Source organism: Anopheles moucheti, chromosome 2, assembly GCF_943734755.1.
Source record: "Anopheles moucheti chromosome 2, idAnoMoucSN_F20_07, whole genome shotgun sequence".
Classification (NCBI taxonomy): domain Eukaryota; kingdom Metazoa; phylum Arthropoda; class Insecta; order Diptera; family Culicidae; genus Anopheles; species Anopheles moucheti.
In genome coordinates this window covers 61,838,243-61,859,643 of record NC_069140.1, presented here as the reverse complement: position 1 = coordinate 61,859,643, position 21,401 = coordinate 61,838,243, and the positions used below count along the sequence as shown (strand labels likewise).

At 40.3% G+C, this 21,401-nt stretch overlaps 3 protein-coding genes across 3 annotated transcripts; 1 reads left to right on the top strand and 2 right to left on the bottom strand.

The window, feature by feature from the left end:
* Window positions 1-68: 68 nt before the first annotated feature.
* LOC128297965 (putative inorganic phosphate cotransporter) lies at window positions 69-2,098 on the bottom strand. The gene is made up of 4 exons (XM_053033685.1): window positions 1,772-2,098; window positions 618-1,691; window positions 309-550; window positions 69-239 (listed from the first exon to the last, which is right to left on the bottom strand). Exons 1-4 carry the CDS (start codon window positions 1,869-1,871, stop codon window positions 69-71), a joined length of 1,587 nt encoding a protein of 528 aa, XP_052889645.1. The 5' UTR covers window positions 1,872-2,098.
* Window positions 2,099-8,851: 6,753 nt separating this feature from the next.
* Window positions 8,852-11,442, top strand: LOC128296853 (endochitinase-like). The gene is made up of 5 exons (XM_053032362.1): window positions 8,852-9,089; window positions 9,180-9,376; window positions 9,437-9,670; window positions 9,740-11,247; window positions 11,349-11,442. The coding sequence occupies exons 1-5, from the start codon at window positions 8,852-8,854 to the stop codon at window positions 11,440-11,442; spliced, it is 2,271 nt and encodes a 756-aa protein (XP_052888322.1).
* Window positions 11,443-12,109: 667 nt separating this feature from the next.
* Window positions 12,110-18,104, bottom strand: LOC128297147 (sialin). Its single transcript, XM_053032721.1, has 6 exons — window positions 18,058-18,104; window positions 15,688-15,896; window positions 15,321-15,557; window positions 14,271-14,699; window positions 14,037-14,193; window positions 12,110-13,178 (listed from the first exon to the last, which is right to left on the bottom strand). Exons 1-6 carry the CDS (start codon window positions 18,092-18,094, stop codon window positions 12,784-12,786), a joined length of 1,464 nt encoding a protein of 487 aa, XP_052888681.1. The 5' UTR covers window positions 18,095-18,104; the 3' UTR covers window positions 12,110-12,783.
* Between the last annotated feature and the right edge of the window lie 3,297 nt (window positions 18,105-21,401).

Sequence of the window (21,401 nt, the reverse complement as noted above, 5' to 3'; positions counted from 1 at the left end):
ATAACTTCAAACGTTTTATATCATGTAAGATAATTTAGACAAAGAAGGCACATTTTATTTGATTGTAATTATAATTTTACATTCTGATCTTCGGGTTCTACTGGTTCTGTTGTTTTTTGCTCTTGAATTTCGTTCCATTTCTGCACTTTTCCCGAACCAAAAAGAATGAAAATTATGCCGGATACAATGTAGAAGCTGGCAGTTAGAAGAAACACATACTTCCATTCCTCCATTGTGTTCTAAACGAAAACAAGTGTGCATTAGAGTGACGTATCTATTAGCTTTTTCCTATCATTGATGATGCTTACTCTTTCCTTGGTAAAGAACGCTACAACCATTGGTGCCAGAAAACCCGCTGTTGTTGCAAGGAAGTTCATCATTCCATACAGCGTGGCAGCAAAATTTGGCGATAAATCTTGTGCATTAACCAAATTAGTAATGGTTGACGCACCATTAAAACCGAGACAGGCAATTATGCATGAAACGGTAACGATCGGATCCTGTCCAATGAAAGGAAGTGCAATTAGGAATGCGCCAGGCAGGAAATGTGCTGCAAAAGAGAAGAACTCGTAAGACCGCTGGACTGTGTTTTTAGTAGGTTATCTAATGTTACTCACAGAATATGATGAAAAATTTGCGCAAAGCAGTTACGGGCATGGTTTCCTTTCGTCTTAAGCAATCGCCAATGTATCCGAAGAAAAATCCTGAAAACATGCGAGCCAAGTAAGGCAAACTGGAAAGGAAACCGGCGTTGGTCAGATTAAAGCCTAGCACTTCGTTAATGAACTTCGGTGCCTGTGTAACGAAGAAGTTAAGGCCCCAAAAGCTGCTGTAATGGGACAGAACGAGTGCTATGAATGGCAGCGAGGTGACCACTTGTACCAGCGGTGGTTTTGCCTTTGTTTTCGAGACTGTATTGCCGAAGGATGCTTCGATGAGATCTCGTTCTTCCTTTGTAATTGTTTTATGTTCACTCGGCGCATCGGCAATCAACCAGAACCAGATGACACCGACCAGTGCAGAAAGAAATGCTGGAACATAAAATGCATACACCCAACCGAAGTGTTCCGTTAACAAGCCAGCAAATGGCCATGTCACCACAGTTCCGAAGGTACTTCCGCCTGCAATACAGGCAACAGCTTTGCTTTTTTCATTCGGTGGGATCCAGCGCGATATTACATTGTGAAGTGTAGGATAAACACATCCGCTGAGCAAACCGATCAGAAAGCGCCCCGCAATCACAGCCCACGCATCGATGGCGGCAAATAGAGGGAAAAGAGCGGTGACAAACGCGCTGAGAATAAATGAATATCCGATCAAACGCTGAGGACCGTACTGTTCCGCCAGTGGGCCAGCAGGAAGTGACGTTAATAGGTAACCGTAGAAGTAAGCTCCTAGGATGTGGCTCTGCATGTTTTGGTTCCAATCATAACGAATACCATAGTCAGGTACTACCGGCGCAGGAACGATAAGATTGGCGTCTGGAGTAAATGTCTCATTCGCTGTTGTGTGGGAAACTGAGGAGATAGAGGTTGTGTTGTTCAACAATATGATACTGTTGTTGGTGGGAGCAGCAGCAATTGGTTGTATCATTGCCAGGAGATTAATCGACATATGAACACGCAACATGAAGGATGCTGTGCAGGCGACGAATATCATTATTGTAACTATCATTCGTTTGGGGAACGATCCTACGAACAAAGTAAAAACAGAAATTTTTAAGAGAAATCGGGTGCTAAAATGTATGAGAAAGTAGAATACCACAACCTACCCCAGCAGACGTTTGTAGTAATGATCATTTTTACAGAAAGTTGATTTGCATTCCTGTAGAAAGATAAATGAATAAGTGTAAACATTGCTACTACTATCATCTGTTCTCAGTGTGATCACCCACAGCAAGGACTTAGTTTGATCGTATTGTATAGTATCGTATTGATCCTATCATGTTTCAGTTGCTTGATCTGGCCTCTCTGGCTCCCGTTTCACGCTCAACCATCTCATTGTATATCTCTTCCTGTGCACTTCGTAACCGTCTCGCGTTAGCGATTCCAACCGTTTGAATTTCGGCGTTTGAATTTGGCTATGAAATTTTGTTGAACTCGTTAGTCACGTAGAATTTAATTTTAAACATTCGCCCTTGTTAGAGTGTATCAAAAAGAATAAAAATGCAATGTCATAGACCGCCTTGAACGTCAGTGTTAACACAATTAAATTTGGTAGCAAGCATGACTTACATCAATGACCAGGCATTCAATTCGTAGCAGCAGTTGTACGCACTGTTTTAAATATGGTTCTACGTTCGGAAGTTGATAGTCACATGACTAGTCACCATTTCCTTAAATATGGAGTTTGAATGGCACATACCTAAACGGACGACATAAACGATGGTATAATGCAGAAACCTCCACTAACGCAAAACGATTGAATATGGAGCAACAATGAAGCCTGTCTATGCACAGAGTAGTATAAAGCACGCTTCAGAGGTTGTAATTAAATAATGCGACTGATTTTCGCTTGTTTTAAACACTTCTTCTTAGTTTGCATCATGAGGTTCACAAAATGTAAACGATTAAGCGTGTGATTATTGAATGCACGACAAGTAGCGTGATAGTATTACATGTCATGCATCGTATTCCACCACTGCTTATTAACTCATGTTAAGCAAAACACAGACACAAACATGATTGTGGTCACTGAATGAATGAAAAAAAATACGTTGAAATAAAGCACTGGATTCGTTAAAGATGATGGTTAAATATACATTTAATAATTAGCACGTTCCGAAATTGACGAACGGGCGAAACAAAGCAGAAATTCGGTGGCACATTTCATGCACGATGTATGTGAACAAAATGGCACTCCCAACATCCTAACAAGCAGGACCGTCGAACGTGGTATCCATGTAGAAATGAACGGCAGAAAACGATTAAACATAATGGAAGTGGCTAGCGTGTGGGAGACCTGAGTGAAAGGTGAAATTCTCTGTGAGACGTACAATGCTATGATGAAGAGAGTTTCAAAATTTTCCACGCAGTTTGCGAAATTAATTTTTAGATGCTACGCAATCTGAGTGTAAACATCATTATAGGGCATTTTATTAAAATTTCACTACCGCTCTCTTCTTGGCGTGACGACCTTCTAGGCCATGCATGGCATTTCTGGGTTACTTAGCTTAATTTTATCACGTAGCCTGATAGCCAGTCCTTGCTAGGGGGGATTGGTCCGGATGAGATTTTGTACCGGTCCTAAATTTCACAATCGACAAACATCTGCGATAACATTCCAATTCGCAATTCTCAGGGTAAAATCAAACAGCAGAATCCAACACACCCTTACATCATGCCAGACCGAATGAAGGAGAAAAGAATGTGAAAAGGTTCAATGCTCGTAAATAGCCGGTTTTACCGACATGACATGCATGGACTGGACGGTAATGGGTATAAAACTGGATCCTGTTATCAAATACATACTCACAAACATATCCTTCCAGATCGCCATCGGAAGATCGATGAAGGTCAAGTATGTTTTTGGATTTGTTAAGTTGGTTGGTAGATGTTATGGACATTCAAAAATCTGTGCCCTATCATGGTTAATACTAATGTGTATGTTACGAGAGTTTCTTGTGCGCCGTTCCGATAGTTATGCTGTCATTGAGCTGGGGCACATTCACATGGTGATCGCGTTCCGGAACAACCACTTTTAAAGGGTAAGGCCTTTCCTATCGATAGCCGTTGGCAATATGTTTGACCTCCATTTTGGGTGTTAAAGTTTTTTGCAGCACTGCTTATGCTTCACTGTGTAAATTTTTGAAGGTTTTTAAATTTTGTTCTTTTTGATGATCTCATATGGTCTGTATCTCTGAAAATTTGAAACAGGCGCTCAAATTTAAGGCGCATCACTTTCAACAGCTTCATTTATCCTGATAAAACATAGTATAATTCACCTAGTATAATGAGGTGCACTAAACAAACAAACAAACAAGACAACATAGTTTTATGAGCTTACACGACTTGGTTCACTAATCGCTAAGTCAGCAGTACGGTTTGGATTCACACGTTATGGTAAGCGGCACCGTTAGAGCATTGTATTCACCGTTTCCCACCATTGAACACTGTTCGGAGATCCGCAATACGTACTTGAAATCAACTGATTGTTGTGGAAAATTGATGCACCTTAGTATTACCGAAACGTACCGCAGACGGAGCTGGTCATTGGCGTGTGTACGGTAGCGTGATCGATCGAGCACGCATCTGATTCAACACTATCTTTTCCGTTGGTTTGGAACGGTTTCGGGCGCGCAGTGAATTCTCTCGTCGCTCCGGTTTTATGCGATGCACATTGGGATAAAAGAGTATAAAAGCGATTAAATAAAATAACAAACTATTTGTGGTTACTGATTCATAATGAACAAGTAAGTCTATACTAGTTGTTTAAAGAAGGATTAAGGAAGGGGTCGTTTCTAATAGGATTATTCATTACGTACATTTTATTACAATTAAAAAATATCAAACTCAGCAAACAATACACTAATAACATGTCAAACAACAATATCTGTAAAAATTCTTGAATGTAATATTTGATTGTGTTTTAAATTTAATTATTTAACTCAAAATGAAGAAAATAAATATCCTACTGTATCTTACTGTTCAATGCGAAAAATCAAAGAGAGAAGAGAAACAACAGCGCGCCCGAAACAGCAGCCAACCAATGGAAAAGCTAGAGTTGGGGAACCACATGCGTGCTGGATCGATCAGTACAAGAGCGCGCCAATACTTGGATGAAACCGTTTTCCCCAACAATCAGTTTTGAAATAAACTATTCCGTATTTCGGATCTCAGTTAGACCAGTGCTCATCGGTGGGAAACGGTGAATAAAATCAGTTCTTTCGCGTCGGTACAGGTGACTACAACTGTACTGCTGGAGCTTAGTTATTTCGAAGCCAAATCATGCAAGATCACGTTATTTTAGGTACTTGCGAATCTTTCAAACGAGTTTCAACAAAACCAATAAGAGAACATAAATTTCACTAAAAGAAAGAGAAATAAGGAAAATACATTTTCTTTACAGTGATACGTAGTGCCTTACTGTAGTGCGTACTGTATCCTTTGTATCGGTATAAACCGGTACAGTTTTGTTGTATATTCAAACCTTTAAGGTATAAACCGAATCTTGAACATAGTGAAATGGTTTAAATACTCGAGTGAAAACGAATGACCGTTGCTCGGCTGTTACAAATAAAATTAAATGACATAATTTTTTAAAATTATCATTAGAACGGCCAGTCCGTGCATCTTAAATGACATAATTTGAAATACAGCCAAAAATAAGAGCAAACAAAAGCAAATTTCCAAGGGCTATCGAAAGGGCAGGTCATGCGAGTTAAAAGCTACTTTCCCGGTGAATTGTGTCACATGTGAGTTTCGGGTGACCTTCATGGGTGAGCCGAAAACGATCTTGAAGGACATGGTTCGATAAACCTCTCACGTTTATCCGATATGTTTCATTGACTTTGGAGGACTGTTTAAATGAATTGAATATTGGTGATTGTTTTTGATTGTACGATTGATTGATTGATCAATTGGTTTTGATTATCAGTGTTTAATGTTCTAGGAACAAAACTTGTGTAGCAAACGATTTAAAAGTAAATAGTTAACATTTTATGTTTGTTCATTTTAACATATTGTGTCTGTAGTCTTTCGTTGGAATGTAAGGTGTGCCACTTTGTTTACTCACGATGTACGTGAAATGGGCCAACAAATTTCTGTTTTGTTTGTCCAAAAATCAAAATTTTAACGCGCTAATTATTAAACATATATTGATCGTACATCATCACCAAGTCCACCGCTTAATTTCTAATGATTCTCTCTAATTTTACTCTTACCTTAGTGACGAAACAGCTCCCCCAGTAATCGGGCGTAACACATAGTAGTGTAACCGTATGCATATTGTCATAACTTTCCAAATAGATTGAATTGCAATCATAAAACTTGTGATATGTTCGGTCGAATGTGTAACACCATACTATGGGTCATTTAATTTGTGTAAAAAATATTGTTCACCAAGACGGAAGATTAAAAAAGTTGATACTGTGCATCTTTGCGATGTAAGATGGAGTTGAAAAGTAAGCCGTCAGCATGGAGTCTAGTGGAATATCACACAAACAAGGCACAGGTTTTTTAAGATAGGAAAGTGCAGGTTTTGTTAAAATGCTATCCCTATCTTAAAATACCTATCTCTATCTCTATCTTATCTAAAATAAATTATGCAACTATAACTTTTGTTGCAATACATAAGTTATTTACATAACTATAACTTATGATATGTTTCAAATTTCTAATTTGTTTGACACCCCTGCCACACATCCAGGATGAAATCTTTCCCGTGTACAAGTTATAATTAACAGTATGTGAATGTACAGTATGTTAACCATGCAGCTAAACTCCAGTATGTTTCGTGTTCTTGATGGATGAAGAATGTATCATCGTTTTGTCGTCCAAATTTTAGTTTTAGTGCATCTAAAGCATAACATCATCATCGTTTTGATCAGTTCGAATTTCAAACTTGTGTTTCCACGCAACTTGTTAACATGAAATCTTTCACGGGTATTTTACTTATGTTACGGTTGCGCATCACAATGCGCCAAGTGCTTGTTTCGGTCTCTGACATATATAATAAAGGTTCTTTTCTTAATGTTTGACTTAGAATTGGCAACCAGCAGCATACTAATTTAAAAAAAACTAAAGAGTTAATGATTATATATATTGGATCGGTCGGCCGGTACAACGGCCGGAATTCAATACCCTGGAGGTTGATCTGGCAGCAGGTTGTGAGGCACGAGGAGGGTTTAGTCGCAAATGCTTTAGCCTTGAAGTTTCTTCTAGAAGTAAGATCCCCATACCATCGTTATAAAAAGTTATATTATACTACAGACTGCATACAGGAACTAGTAGATCGTTAATACAAGAAGATTCTAATCCGAGAAAAGATGTAATGGATGTTTCTCCTCCGATGAATTCAATATATTTTTTTGAAGAAGATATTTTTACATTGTTAACCACATATTAATATTACTATTATTTATTTTTATTCCAGTTATGCCGTGTTTGGCAGCACATGTGGCACATATATCCTTAGGTTGGACATTTCATGAGAATGATATCTGACGAGCAAGTTCAAAATATCGCGATAAAGGATGCCTAACACGATTGTCTGAAATGGACCAAGAGCTTAAAGTATCTAATAAAAGACCAAACTTGTAAATAAACTTACAAAAAGACGATTATAAATACAAAATAAATCATTTAAATAAAGACAGTTTTAACTTTGGCACTTATTGATGATAGTTGTTTGCAACAAATATTAACCGGACAAAATTCAAACAAATCAAAGATAATATTACACACAATAATATTTACATTACGCACATATTGTTGAACAAACAAATATTTGCAACAAATATTAGCCGGTTGTTTGCAACAAATATTAACCGAATACAATTCAAACAAAGCAAAGATAATATTATACACAATTCCTAGTATGTTTAGTAGGTGACAGTATCGTTGCATATATGTAGGACGTGTCGTTCTTTGATGTTTACTTATGGAATATTGAGTTGGAAGGAAATTTCACCTTACAAGTTTAATTTATATAGTCTTGGTTTATAGGCGGAGACAGGGTTGGAAATAAGTTTTATTTTTCACATCGTTCGATTAGTCAAAATGCAAAATAGTTGTGCTGTGTATTAAATTAAAGGAACTAAGACCAACCTTCTCTTCTAATGCTACATTTTACCACATGTAGACGATTTGTGCCTCATGTACCGAACATTTATTTATCAAATACATAGAGACGACTGGCCTTTACTCGTTGGAAGTTATGACTCAGGTACGAAAAAGAAAGAAAAATATTGTATCACCCATAGGTGAACCCGCGTAAGGCACGGTCCAAGATGTAAACATTTCTGTGCTTGAACTTGAGGCATTTCTGGTATGTGAGTTGTGCATGTTGTGTTTTCCAAATTTTACCCTTTTTAGTGGTAGAAAACTTTTGCAGATTAATAGCGAGTGTTATCGAGGGGACGAGCAAAACATACGCATAAGTATGTCACAGTAAGACGTGAGTTACCGTGACTGACACGGTAAGGACTTTTGGCCAAGAAGAGAAACATGAAAAATTTTAACCAAACCGGATATCGTATCGTTTCTAAATGTACGAAAAACTCTTATATTACTATTGCTTTTTGTTTGAATGGTGTGTGCATGCTTTCGTTTCAGTAGCGGGTTTCAAGTTTTATCGCACTACAGTTAGGCGGGAAGAAACTATTTTTTGATACGTCACATTCCGTACTTGCTACAAGCTCAAAAGAGGGTAAAAAACACATGCAATGGACGGTGGCTCACTGTTTGGATGTTTTCGGCACAGCTTTCCACCTCAAGCATCCCGCAAGCGAGATATGCAAAGGAAGCAGGCGTGAATCGTCACCAAAAATTACACGTTCCACTCGCATTTAAGGCTTGTTGTTTGTTTTATTTACTTAGTTCCCGGCAGTGTGCGTTATGTTGCACATTGCGTTTCGTGCTTTATACAGCGCAGGGAACCAGAAAATAAAAAAAAAGATAAACGACAAAGGTGCCATATAGGTTTTCATCGCTGGAAAAGCTTTCAGCTAAAACACTCACCCTTGGTTCGTCATACAGCAAGATAGCTCGTGGTTTATAAAAGCCCTTGCATTCCGGTGTGGACATTTTAGTTTGGGCCCGTACGGTTTGCCTGTTCGGTGCGTCCGGCTAGTACGCAGTCCTTAGGCAGTGCAGTCGAAAACTGGTGGAAGTGTACCCAAGAATATAGTACCATGGGTGCAGGGAGACATTCTCGGTGCTCTACACTGTTCGTGGTGCTTAGTGCAACCTGGTTTGTGTTCGGCCGAAGCCAGGTAGAGGGTGCCCATACAACACCAGCCTTATTTCTAACTGTGAAAAGTAGTAACTTTTGCATGACAAAGGTCGATAATGTGCAGTGTGGTTATTTGATTGTGACAGACATTTTGATCAGTCCCGATGGAATGCCTCTTCCATTTTTCCACGACAATAGTGAGTTTGTTTTTTGAATTGTTGTTTGTGTGTTGTTGCCGCGGAAATGGTCCAGAATCGTTTAACATCACTTTATTTCCATTCCGAAAGGTGTCTCCAAGAAGAAATCCGGACTGAAGATTATTGCATCGTTCGGTGGATCGGTTGTTCCGTCGGAGCTGTTCGCTTTCTTAACGTGTGACGATAAGCGGCGAGGAGCGTTTGTGAATAATTTGATCGAGTTTACACGAGCGCACGGATTCCATGGAGTTGATTTGGCCTGGTTATATCCAGCACCTCAAGAAAGGGTATGAGAGTACGTTGCATAGCGTTGGTTCGACAAGGATGTTGATGATATTTTACTACAGGATCAGTACGTCCGACTGCTGCGGGATCTTAGGCTTGCCTGCGATCGCAATGGATTGGTGCTCACGGTAACCGTCCCTAGCCGGCCCTCCGTCATCGAGGTGAACTACCCGGTGGAAAAATTGGAAAAGTATGCCGATTATGTTATTTTGAGTACCACCGAATTTCGCAAGTTACGAAAAACGTCCTTCATAGCACCGTTATACTCTTGCAGTCCAGGGTCATCTAACAGTATTGTAAGTATTGAAGTGCTTAGTAGCGAGCAGCAACCAATGACCAACAGCGTTGATTTGATTACATTTTAGGACTACCACGTAGATCGGTGGAAGATGGCGGGGTTGAGCTGTGGCAAAATCGTGATAGTAATTCAGACAATGACACTAACGTATAAACTGTACATTCAGAACGAATATCGCGTAGGCACACCAGCCCTGCAGCTCAAAATTCGTCCGTACTACAAAATCTGCCGGAAGCTGTACAGTGGATCGCTAGAGATTTGGGACAGTAATGTGAAGAGCCCCTACGCATTCCGCGATCTGTCATGGTACTCATACGAAAATGAAAAATCAATCAAAGAAAAGGTATGCTTCGTAGTGCAACAGGGTCTTGGAGGGTTGGCAGTGTTCTACTACGATGAAGATGATCCGATAAACATCTGCGGAGATGGGCAGTATCCTCTCACGGCAATAGTAGTGGCAGCGTTGCAATCGCAGTATCTTCCACCTTCAGTGATTACTGATTCGCAGATATATCACTACGAATCACCATCGTTGACACCTCTATCGCAGCTAGACTATCGGCAATACAGTGAGGGCAACAGCAATCAGCCGCTAGTTGTGTATGTGGAAGAAAAACAACCGTACAGTAATGCGTTTTTACCGGACGTATCGAATACTCAGCCTGGAACACAGCTCGTATCACAGCCAACGCAGCCTATGTTAGGATCGTTGAGTTTTAACGCGGATGAATCAACGTCGCCGATGCAGATGAGTGCACCGGTCTCAGTGAACGGGTACAGCTCAGTGGAAAAAATGTTTTACGGCGCTGAATCCGGTTCGGATGAGTATGAAGAGGGTTTTTTCTTACCATACGAAGAAGTCAAGGTTGGACAGGGTGTTGACGTGACGCCTACAAAAGTCGAAAGTCCGATAATGTTTAGTGATCCCGAATCGTTACCCTCGGCTGTGCAACTGTTTTCGGAAACTGTGAAACCACAAAACTCACACACCTGTCAACTGTTTTCAGAGAAGTCGCATAACCATCCGGTAGCGTATACGACTACGGGTACTACTAGGTGCAAAGAATGCAGTACATCCAGACCATGTCCCCATTGTGCATCTCAATCGTCTGCCGTTTCGCACGGCGAACAGCAAACCGTATGTCCTTGTAAATATCCAGGTATTAAAATTTTCGCCACTGCACATGCACCAACACCTGCGACGACAACGACTATGGCACCGCCTGTGATGCACTTCTTTACGATGGCTCCAGCAGCATTGAAGCCTCCAACATGTTGCCATGGATGCCAACAGTGTGTTAAGGTTGTAGCGACGAGCAGTGCGGATGTTCCAAATGTGGTAGGACATGCATTGCCCTGCCCTTGCACGACACCTGCACCCGTAGGTCCGCATGGCCACCTGTACTCGGAGCATTCGTTTGCATCGTCTGTCCCTGGTGTACAAATTCAAGCACAAGCTGTTGGTCCCCAACCAGTGGTTCCCTTCACACCGTTTGAGGTGAAACTTTGTCCTCACGATGGCATCCTTCATGATCCTCACGATAGACGGTCGTACTATTTGTGCAAACGTGGGTTGTAAGTATTCGTAAACATGGTGCGCGTGCTACTATATGCGCTACATCGATTTTACTGCTCTTTAGGTAATAATGTAACTGTTTGTCGCATCTTTTTTGCAGACCCATGAGTGATGAAAATAAGTTTAGCTGTGCTCATGGTTATATCTTTCACGAGGCAAGCAAAAAATGTGTTCCCGAGGGATCTTTCAAATAGTTGCAAACAACACAACCCCACGAAGTCTGCTAGCCGCTCCAAATCGCTACAAACGATGACGTTGATCGAACGATGATCAACAGTTGTGGGTCGCGAGAAAAGCTTGCATGTCGCCTAAACAATCCAGTGATTGTGTCGGCCTGTTTAGGTGAGCATCGGCGATATAAACTTAAGGATAATTTTAGATAAATAATAAATATTTCGTAACAGTTAAACAAACGTTAGGGTATGTTGAATCAACTGTTGGTAAAAGAAATACACTGCGATAGAGCACACTGCACGAGCATTTTCATTACTTAGCGGAATCAACTAAAAATCCAATCGCCCGACATGAAATGTGCAACGTTGGTCACGTAGTTATCGAATGTCGCTTGGAGACAAGTATGATACGTGTCTGCGTCTATCGTCATGAGGTTATCAACTTGCCTACGAATGCAAACATAAGTAATGAGCACTTGCCACACCGATGTGAGGGCATTTTAGAATAGAATTTTTTTTTTCATAGCTACTGGGTGCATTAAAAGGTTAATACGTTGATGTTATTATGTCCGATAGTCTATTGCTTTTATTATGCAGTCATCATGCAACCTATGTAATGAAAAAAAATCGTTGTATGCATTTACAAAAATAAAACATTTTACTAAACATAAATAACGTTTTCCCTTGTAACCACCTCTTCAGCTTACTATTTCACTACATGGGCATAATTTGTACGACGTTTTGCGAATTTAAAACAAACGTGCCCGAGTTGACCTAATGTATGCTTTAAACAATATTAAAGCAGTTTCGCTTGGCTGAAACATCACTTTTGGGTATTGATAAATACGGAGTAGCAGAAAGCAGATGCTGCTACAATTTTATAACTCAAGTTCCCAAACGACGACAAAAATGCGAAGTTTTACGTGTTAACTTTCATGGAATGATACTAGAACAAATTGAATTTCCACGCCCCCTTGCCGACCATCTGGGGCAATCGAAATGTGTTAACTTTGTACCGTGTCCCGTGCGACAATGTAAACAAAGCTATGGTTAACATTCCGAATTAGAGATTTGTTTGATTAGTTTGTAGGATTTGTTTGGACGCTTATAAAACGCATCGAATAGAAGACATAAAGTTAAATGTAATGTGAGAGTATGGGTTTTTGCGTATCAATGCTAATAATACTTTTTTCTTTCCATTTGCCCGGTAATGTTACACCACCGCTTGGCTAAAGCTCGAATGATCATCAACCTTATGTCAAAGTGGCTGTCCTGAGATTCAAAGGCGGGTTGGGAAAAGCAGGCGTGGAAGGGAAATAGCCGTTCAGGAACATAGTTTCCGGATTGTGGTTCGATGCTGGATTAGGTATGCTCGTGACCGGTTGTCGTTTGCGTTTGCTTCGGTTCGTTCCACTTCTGTACCAGCCCTGATCCGAAGATGACGAATATGAGCGCTGGCGCGATGTAAGCGGCGGCTCCGATCATGAAGACATATTGCCATTCGTCCATGGTGCTCTGTTGCGCGGTAAAGTGCGCTACCAGGATGGGTGAGATGAAGCCGCTAGACGTTCCGACGAAGTTAATGATCCCGTAAAGCGTTCCGGCAAAGTTTGGCGCCAGATCCTGGGAGTTTTGGAGATTGGTCATCGTGGATGCACCGTTAAACCCGAGCGAGAGTGTAATAATGGCGACACAGACATACGGATCAAAGCCGATGTAGATCAGCCCGACGAGAAACAGGCCGGGTATTATGTGAGCTGCAATTAAAATGGAATCAGTAGTTGCTCAGTCAGTCAGAAACGTTCAGCTGAGTGTGTTCAGTTGATATACAGCCGTAGGTTCGCCATAGCAGATCGATCGATCCACTGAGCTGTGGTAAATATGGGTCTATTTATAGGTCGTGAATGCATCTGGAAAGCTGTACACGACGCAGCCCGATATGTTTATGTTGGCAATTTCCTGCGAAAATTGGCGTCAATTATTTATGCCAGTGGTAGAAAGATGAGTGGTGGGTGATTTTACCATTCCGTAACGATATTCGTACATGTGCACGTATGTATTTATTGTATGTATTTCGCATTGCCGTTGATACCAATTGGAAAGAGCTTAAAAGTGAGCTGTGGGTGAACTAAAAAAACACAGCTTCGAGGTTGTTATGCATACACATCCAGCCATATGAATGTGACGTAGGCTTTAACCTTTCGTATAACCCTTTTCCATGAGGTTATTTGAAAAAGGTATTGACATATTTTTGTAAACACGAACTATCATTTGCCCAATACATAATTAGTTTTGGTCACTCTTAATGTACAGCACAGCATGTAAAGCAATTAAAATATTTGCTATGTTTTTATCATGCCCGTTTTAGAACTAACAACAATTAGTTATTGAAATATTGAACTCGCGTGGGAGTTTTCTGGATAAACCACATGAGCTTGAACTGGTTCAAGGGGTGCTTCACCTCGTATATTATTGAATCGATTACCAGAAAGCACCACCGTGGATTATAGGTTTCACCGGGGTTTTCTTACTTGGCAAGTTATGATGAGTTATTTGTAATCTAATGATTTTATCAGAGCTACTAAAGTTAAAGATTATGGTTGAGAAATACTTACAAAATATGCAAAATGATTTGCGTATTGCCGTAACGCTAATAATTGATTTCTTTCGCAGTATATCACCTATCGTGCCGAACACAAATGCTGCCAACGATCGGGCCAAGTAAGGCAGTGCAGATAGGAATCCAGCCTTAGCTAGGTTAAACCCGAGTACCTGTAAAGTAGAGAAAGAAGGTAAAGGATCAAAACTGGCAAAAAAACCAGCCTTTCGTTTATGCATGCGGTACATACCTCGCTCATAAACTTGGGTGCAGCTGTTATCAAGAAGTACAAGCCCCATAAATTGCCAAAATGTAACACTAGCAGGGCCAGGAATGGTGGTGATGTGGCGAGCGATGTAATGGGTGGTAAAAGCTTCGATTTGGAGACCGTATCGCCGAGCGATTTTTCAATGTAATCCTTTTCTTCCGACTTAATGCGAGGATGTGTGGCTGGGCTATCGGCCACGATAATGTACCACAGCACTGCTGCGATGGCAGCGATGGCGGCAGGAATGTAGAACGCAAACGACCAGCCGAGGGTTTCGATTAGAACGCCAACCAGCGGCCAAGTTATTACCGTGCCAAATGTTCCACCCATAAGCGCCGATACGAACTTTCCCTTCTCGTCTGGTGGTGCCCATTTGGAGATGAGGTTGTGCAGAGCTGGATACAGAAAACCCTGGTGATTGTATCAATATGTTACGGAAACAATTATTATGAGCATTCCTTTAAGCTAACATAGAAAATGAGTAGAACAATTAAACTAATTGTATTGAAGGCAAATGCGATAGGCATTCTTTCGAAAACGTTAAAATCTCCAGGCTACATGTAAAACGTTGGGAAAGGAACTTTAAACCAATCAACTTTTACTTTCCTTTTACGAAAAACAGATTAGTTCCCATTGAGATTGTTATGTAATTACCAGAAGCTGTTAGCCAATCGAGGGGAAATTTATGTTTACAACGAACCAAAATGCAACATTTAGCATATGTGATCAAGACATTTCTATTGTGTTCAATATAACATATTTGAAACGATTGATTTCGGTTACATAAAATACAAAATATAAACAATAATATTATAATGGTTTGGTGCTGCAGACATGCGTGTGCTTCACCGTGCGTACTTTAAGTTATGTGTGCACAAACTAGGAACAAATATGATTGATTTATTGATTATTGTTGAAAAGTTATTGATTTACTGTGCAAAGATGACTAAATAAATGAAGGTATGTATGAAACAGTTTCCCGGCAACAACATTGAACCTTGCGAACCGGGTGGCAACCCAATGAATACTTACACCTAAAATTCCTAGCGCCACGCGATTGGCAATAGTGGCCCACATGCCATTGTCGGCGGCCAGCGGTGTCAGCGCGGTGAGGAGTGCGCTAAATGCCAACGACAGTCCAACCATGTTACGTCCACCGTAACGTTCCGCAAAAATACCGGCCGGCAACGAAGATATCAGATAACCGTAGAAATAGGCGCCCAAAATGATGCTTTGATCGTGTGAGCTCCAGTTATACCGTGGACCATACTGAAATAATGGAGAAAGCAACCGGTACGGTGGGGGAAAACATAAATGACACACACACACACACACACATACACATGCACAATAGCAATGATTGCTACCGCGATCGGATCGCATCTATGGCATCACCTACATCTGGGATCTTTGAATGTCCTATCATTGTTTGATTAATCGATTCGTCAGTTATGTTGCCATTGTGGCCGGGTACGGATTGTTTGACGCTGCTTTGAATCGGCTGCACCATGGCCAATATATTGACGGACATGTTCACTCGCAACATATAGCTGATCAAGCATGCCATAAACAGCATAATAGATACATTGAATCGGGTCGGTATGTGATCTGTGAAGTAGAAAGGAAAAGGCAAGCCGTGATGAGATGGCGACAACAGCAGCAGTGGTATTGGAAGTGGTATAATTTTTGTTACTTGTGAATTATGTTTGAATTTTGCACCGGACGCCAATCGCGTCGTTGTGCGTTCATCGCAATATTGTTACGTTACGCCGGTTTGAGTGACATATGTAGATGCCGTTGAACATACTGTTTCTATGTGTTCGAAAGTTACGCTACAGTCACAGTCTGTGGTTGGTGGTGTAAATTAGCCAGACAACAACACGTGCTAATGATATAAACTTACCCGTACACGGTTTTATGGACGATGGAAAACAAAGGTGTTTTGCAAATATGGTTTTTTATATTACGCGTTTTCACATCACGACTATTTGTTTCACACGATGCCGTTCGATGTACAAAAACACACATATCGAGTTAAATCACGTGTAGTAACCAATGATTCACCAGTCTAGATTTTGAATGTCGTTAACTTATTAAAACCGTTTTGTATTTAAATTTGGGGCCGCTGTTCAATATAAACAACCCATATTTTTCACGAGTAAACAAAGTAAGGATGATAATAGTCGTGATCATTGCAACATGCCGGAGCGTTTTAATTCGAAGGGAAAATTGATGAATTCTGTAGACGTTTTTTTTTTAAATTGCCGGCGTATCATTTCACATCTTGTTTACCACCTAACTGTACTTTAGTACCATTGGCATAAGATAATTCAAGCCGTACAGTGCGTACCGCCAGGTAAACATGCAATCGCAAAGGATGTTGCTGCCAGGTGAACACTCGTAATGGTGGCCATAAGAGATTCTTTGTTGCGTCAGCTGGTTCAAACGCTCATTACCAAGCGCTGACAAGTTTACGGCCTTCGATGTGCTATCAATTTGATTGCCCAAGTGGAAGTAATACGGGATTCTGAATTGGTAGCGTAAAGTTATTTATGGGTGTATGTACATACGCGATGCTGGAATCATGTAGATAAATAAGACGTTAGCTGTCGATGTACGATGATTGACGAATGTGTGGATTTAGACTTTGCTGTGTTTAACAACGATCGCAAAAATTATGTCACATGCTCTGGCAAGGTTAAACTAAATCGATCTATCAATATTTACTTATTGCTTACATGGACGAATAGGATAGGCTACAATAGCCATTGTTGAACAACTGACTTTGTCATAATTACGATTTAACATAATTATGTTACAACAAATGTTAGTACCCTCAGAAGCAAGTGTCATTCTTTGTTCGGATATCTGTTCTTGTTACACAGTTGACTGACCCTGTGTATGTTAATCGCTAACAACGATCACCTGTAGTTGCCTTTGGGAAAATGTTCGAATAGACAGTAGAGTACTTATGCTGAAGTATAAATTATGCGTGCCTAGCATACGAACACATCAGTTTACTAGTTGAAAGAGACCAACATGCATCTAAATTGGGCCACTGTACTGTCTTTTGTCGCGCTAGCGTATACGGCTCCCGGGCCGTGCGATTTACCGAGTTTATCCGAGGTGGGCAGCCAGTATCTAGTGTTTGGACAGGATTGCCGGCAGTATGCCTATGGGTACAATGCAGGATCGTCGGCCAAAGTTGAATTGAAGAACGCAAACGGTACGGTATTCGGAGCCTATCACTACATCGATGCCAACAATGTAACGCAACGGGTGAACTACACGTCAAACGATGTGGATGGGTTTATGGTGGATGCATCCAATTTACCAGTGCCTGTTAAGGACACCGCTGTGGAAGATTCAACTGTTACCGAGGTCCCAACAACATTGCCCACCGTTTCTGTCGAGGAGCAAACGACCCAGCCAAACCTAGTGCGCGGTTCTGTCTCCGGCGTATCGGTGGATCGTAACACATTTTTCAAACCCATCCTCTCGGTATGGTACCCGGCCAGTTCTTACAATCGTGATCCCTTGGTAGTGCAAAACGTGGAACTAGCTCATCAAAAGCGAAATGAATAGCGTGTGGAAAGTTGCTAGGGGATTTTAATTTGTGCAAATAAATATTGAATGATTTGTTGTTTCCCCTTCTACAAGCAAGTAAATGTTTTTAAGAACAATCTCATATAACCGATCTTTATTCGGGCATACGCAATCGTCATATTTTGTTACTGTCCTTGATTGATCACATTTTTATGAAACTTACCGATCGCTTTGATGAAATGCACAAGTGGTCCGTACATTGTCGAAGCTTTGGTATGGAACCTTTTCTAATAACTATCACCTCAAACTATGAAGCACAATTTATCACAGGATGTGGAATAAATCTCTCACTTATTAATGTCACTAGGTATGCACAGAAGTTGTAACACGATTCAGGAACTAAAATTTGCAGTCTCGATATCCCGCCCGCGTCACGCTTGAAATCAACTGTTTCACTACCGTCACCACCACTGCATAACCATGAAATGACGGAAGATTCACCTTCACTTGCCGCGTTTTATTTTATTTTGTGAACCGTTCCGTTCAAACGCGCTTAGAATTGATATTATACGATCGTGCAACCTTATATCGCTACAGGTTCAGCAACAGCTGTTCATGGCTCTGCACTGTTTATCGGCAGTTCCGATGACTGAGGTCAAGTGCCTCGATCGGTCGATGCTCAAACTCAGTAGATGCTGGTGGGTGCTGGTGGCATTGCAAAGTACATGGCTGATGCACTATACCGTGGCGGGCGTACAGTTGAGATTTCTGAAAAAAGAAAACGCAGGACATTGAAATATTAGCATTATAGTTAGCACCTGGCGGTTTCAGATTATACACGTTTCGAGCATGTTCGATCACAAGTTCATCTGTCTATCAGGAGGAAGGCAAACTGTCCCTTGGAACGTACTGTTACTTTTGGAAATATGATATGAGTTAACCAGTTCGCTACCTACTAACGGACATGCTATAAGGATCATACGGCAAAGGTAAAGGCAAATTTTGAATATCGTCACTGTGCGATCAATAAACACAGCATTTGTATGTTCACGTGGTTACATGTAATAGACAGGTAGCGACTTTACATCCGAGGTCATGCGTAGCAAGGTAGATAAGCGGACAGGTAAAACAGGAAGCTAGCAGAAGAGCGAAAAAATATCATTAGAAACAGAGGCGGTAGCTGTGACCCGGAGGCGCAACGCATCGCTACAATATAACCTTGCAATTTAGGTAAAAACATTGCTGTCATGTAACTGTGTGTAACTGTGGCTATACAGAGCAGATCATTTGGTCGAGCTCGTCCCCGGCGCAACAATCGTATGATAACGAGCGCTAATTCGTGTGTGTCAATTACTTTAGAGCAATACACCGCATTGTACTGCGAAACAGGGGAACTGTATTGTGTGTGGAACTTACTGGAACATTGTACATTTTTCGTCTTAGTGTGTTATTTAACTGAAATTAAATTAAGACAAAAGTATAACACTGGAGAGGAAAAATAGACTACGCACTTCTACAGTTATCAAATTTTCAAGTAACAAACGAAAAATAGAAAAGTGTTATAAATACAGTTTTCAAAAATAAACCCTGCAAGTTTCGTACCACTTGTGTATCATCGGTATTTTAGCGAACATGTATACAACGATTGCACTGTTTACGAGGTAGCTATACGAAATGGTTCGAGTTATATAGCTTGTATCAAGCTAGACATTTACATAAAGCTGAATAAACAGGTTAAATTGCCGTTGTAAAAGACAAATAACAACAAGATAACATTATGTACAACACCATCCACAATCAACTAAAGAACCATGTTAAGGACAAAATGGCAGTAACTTCATCTGGCAATATGCAGATCAAATAAAACATAGGATTTATCATGTAGTTAAACCATCATGATGACTCATTACAATAAAACACTATAAGGACTGGTAATAAGATTTGAGGACCATGTGCTTCCATTGAACTGGTACATGACATTGGTAGCTCTTGTTTATGGAGATTCTGTAATGATTACATTTTACATGAACGGATAATGGTTTTGAGAAGTTGAATTTGAGTGTTCGGTGATGTCACTTTATTTAGAACTCAACTGATCAACTTGTCAATATTTTAGCGGAAGTACAAATTAACAGCTGCTAATTAAATTGCCGGCATTAATGAACTACACGCAACAAAATCTTCAATGCCAATGTAGTAGGAAATTGAGTGAATCAGTAGCAATAGATGATTATAACTGTAGTCGTGATAAGCATATAATCGCCACAAATAGCCCATAGAGTTCTTTCCCATCGTTTGTGTTTTCCATTTTGATGTAAAATTAACTGTTATGACGATCGCGTTTTTATGCTAAATGCTTGTTAGATGATTTGCGACGACAACCACAATGATTAAAAGCACACCGCAAACTTTAAAAATCAGAAATTTATATTTCATCACTGTTTAAACACGGTTTTTACTAATGTTTCCACAGGTCGTACATAGGCATATTCACATTCTAAATTTAAAACGCACAACAAATTACCTTAAAGCACCTGAGATTTGCTAAACTGTACACTAGCGCAGTTAACCTCACACTTTATGGCAAATGTGTTATCTTTCACAAGATAAAAATAAGGCTGATTAAAAAGTTTAATGCTTTGAAACACTTTGTGCCACGCGCACTGATTTTCAACACACTGGATCAAGTCTACTAACAGCAACACACCCAACGGTCGTACAACGTGCGATGCTGATCACAAACAGACTGATAGAGAAAATTTCCCACCAGACAGTTATATTGGCGAAAAAGCTTTCTCGTGTGTGCGATCTTCGCTGGTTGCTGTCGCAGTGCCACTGAATGTGCTAACCGATATCGCCGTGAGCGAGCTGATGTTTTCTTCGCAAAACTGGCTCCGAGCGGGTCCGCCAAGATGTCATGCACACATAGGACATCAACTGATCATACAGCGTGAATGACGATATTTGAATTGCACACTAGTCCTACGCAGGAAGATCAGTCGAATCTTATGCAGAGTATGTCTATTTCGACATTGAAATGTGCCATTTGAAGATGACAGACACCGACAGGTTGAAACTATTTGGAATGTTGTTATCGCTGTTAATGTGTGCATTAAGTACCATAATTGAATAAATTTTAGCATCAGTGCATTCATGGGTAAAATATTTTGAAAGATATCGGTCATGGAAGGAATACCTTTGTTTACAATGAGTTTTAACAATTAATTTAGCGTCCATCGGCAATTGTGGCGAAGAGAATTGTGAAATTGCAAATTAACACTTCTTTTTTTATTTTTGTACCCATTCAACGATTCACAATGTGCTATATTTTACCTCAAAATTCAGAACCTCTCAAAAACCCCAGTCTTCGTAGGGCAATACTAATCATGTAATTAAAATTAGCTGTTAGAGTATAATTTTAAACTGGTTATGGTCATGCTTGTACTGTTACCAAAGCTAAAATTTTCAAATATTCTCAATTTATCCTAAAGTTTCTTACTAGATATCTTATCAAATATCCAAATCATAATTTTCTTTATTCGGTTATAGTGCTTCGCCATCGCCGTC

Excerpts from the sequence above, each read along its gene's own strand:
- LOC128297965 (XM_053033685.1), bottom strand. The coding sequence starts at position 1,871 with ATGATAGTAGTAGCAATGTTTACACTTATTCATTTATCTTTCTACAGG. Across the intron at positions 551-617 it reads CAAATTTTTCATCATATTCT|CACATTTCCTGCCTGGCGCA; the intron begins GTGAGTAACATT and ends TCTCTTTTGCAG. Across the intron at positions 240-308 it reads CGTTCTTTACCAAGGAAAGA|AACACAATGGAGGAATGGAA; the intron begins GTAAGCATCATC and ends GTTTTCGTTTAG.
- LOC128297147 (XM_053032721.1), bottom strand. The coding sequence starts at position 18,094 with ATGTACGGACCACTTGTGCATTTCATCAAAGCGATCG. Across the intron at positions 14,194-14,270 it reads CACCCAAGTTTATGAGCGAG|GTACTCGGGTTTAACCTAGC; the intron begins GTATGTACCGCA and ends TCTACTTTACAG. Across the intron at positions 13,179-14,036 it reads CAAATCATTTTGCATATTTT|CTCACATAATACCCGGCCTG; the intron begins GTAAGTATTTCT and ends TTTTAATTGCAG.
- LOC128296853 (XM_053032362.1), top strand. The coding sequence starts at position 8,852 with ATGGGTGCAGGGAGACATTCTCGGTGCTCTACACTGTTCGTGGTGCTT. Across the intron at positions 9,090-9,179 it reads TCCATTTTTCCACGACAATA|GTGTCTCCAAGAAGAAATCC; the intron begins GTGAGTTTGTTT and ends CCATTCCGAAAG. Across the intron at positions 9,671-9,739 it reads CAGGGTCATCTAACAGTATT|GACTACCACGTAGATCGGTG; the intron begins GTAAGTATTGAA and ends ATTACATTTTAG.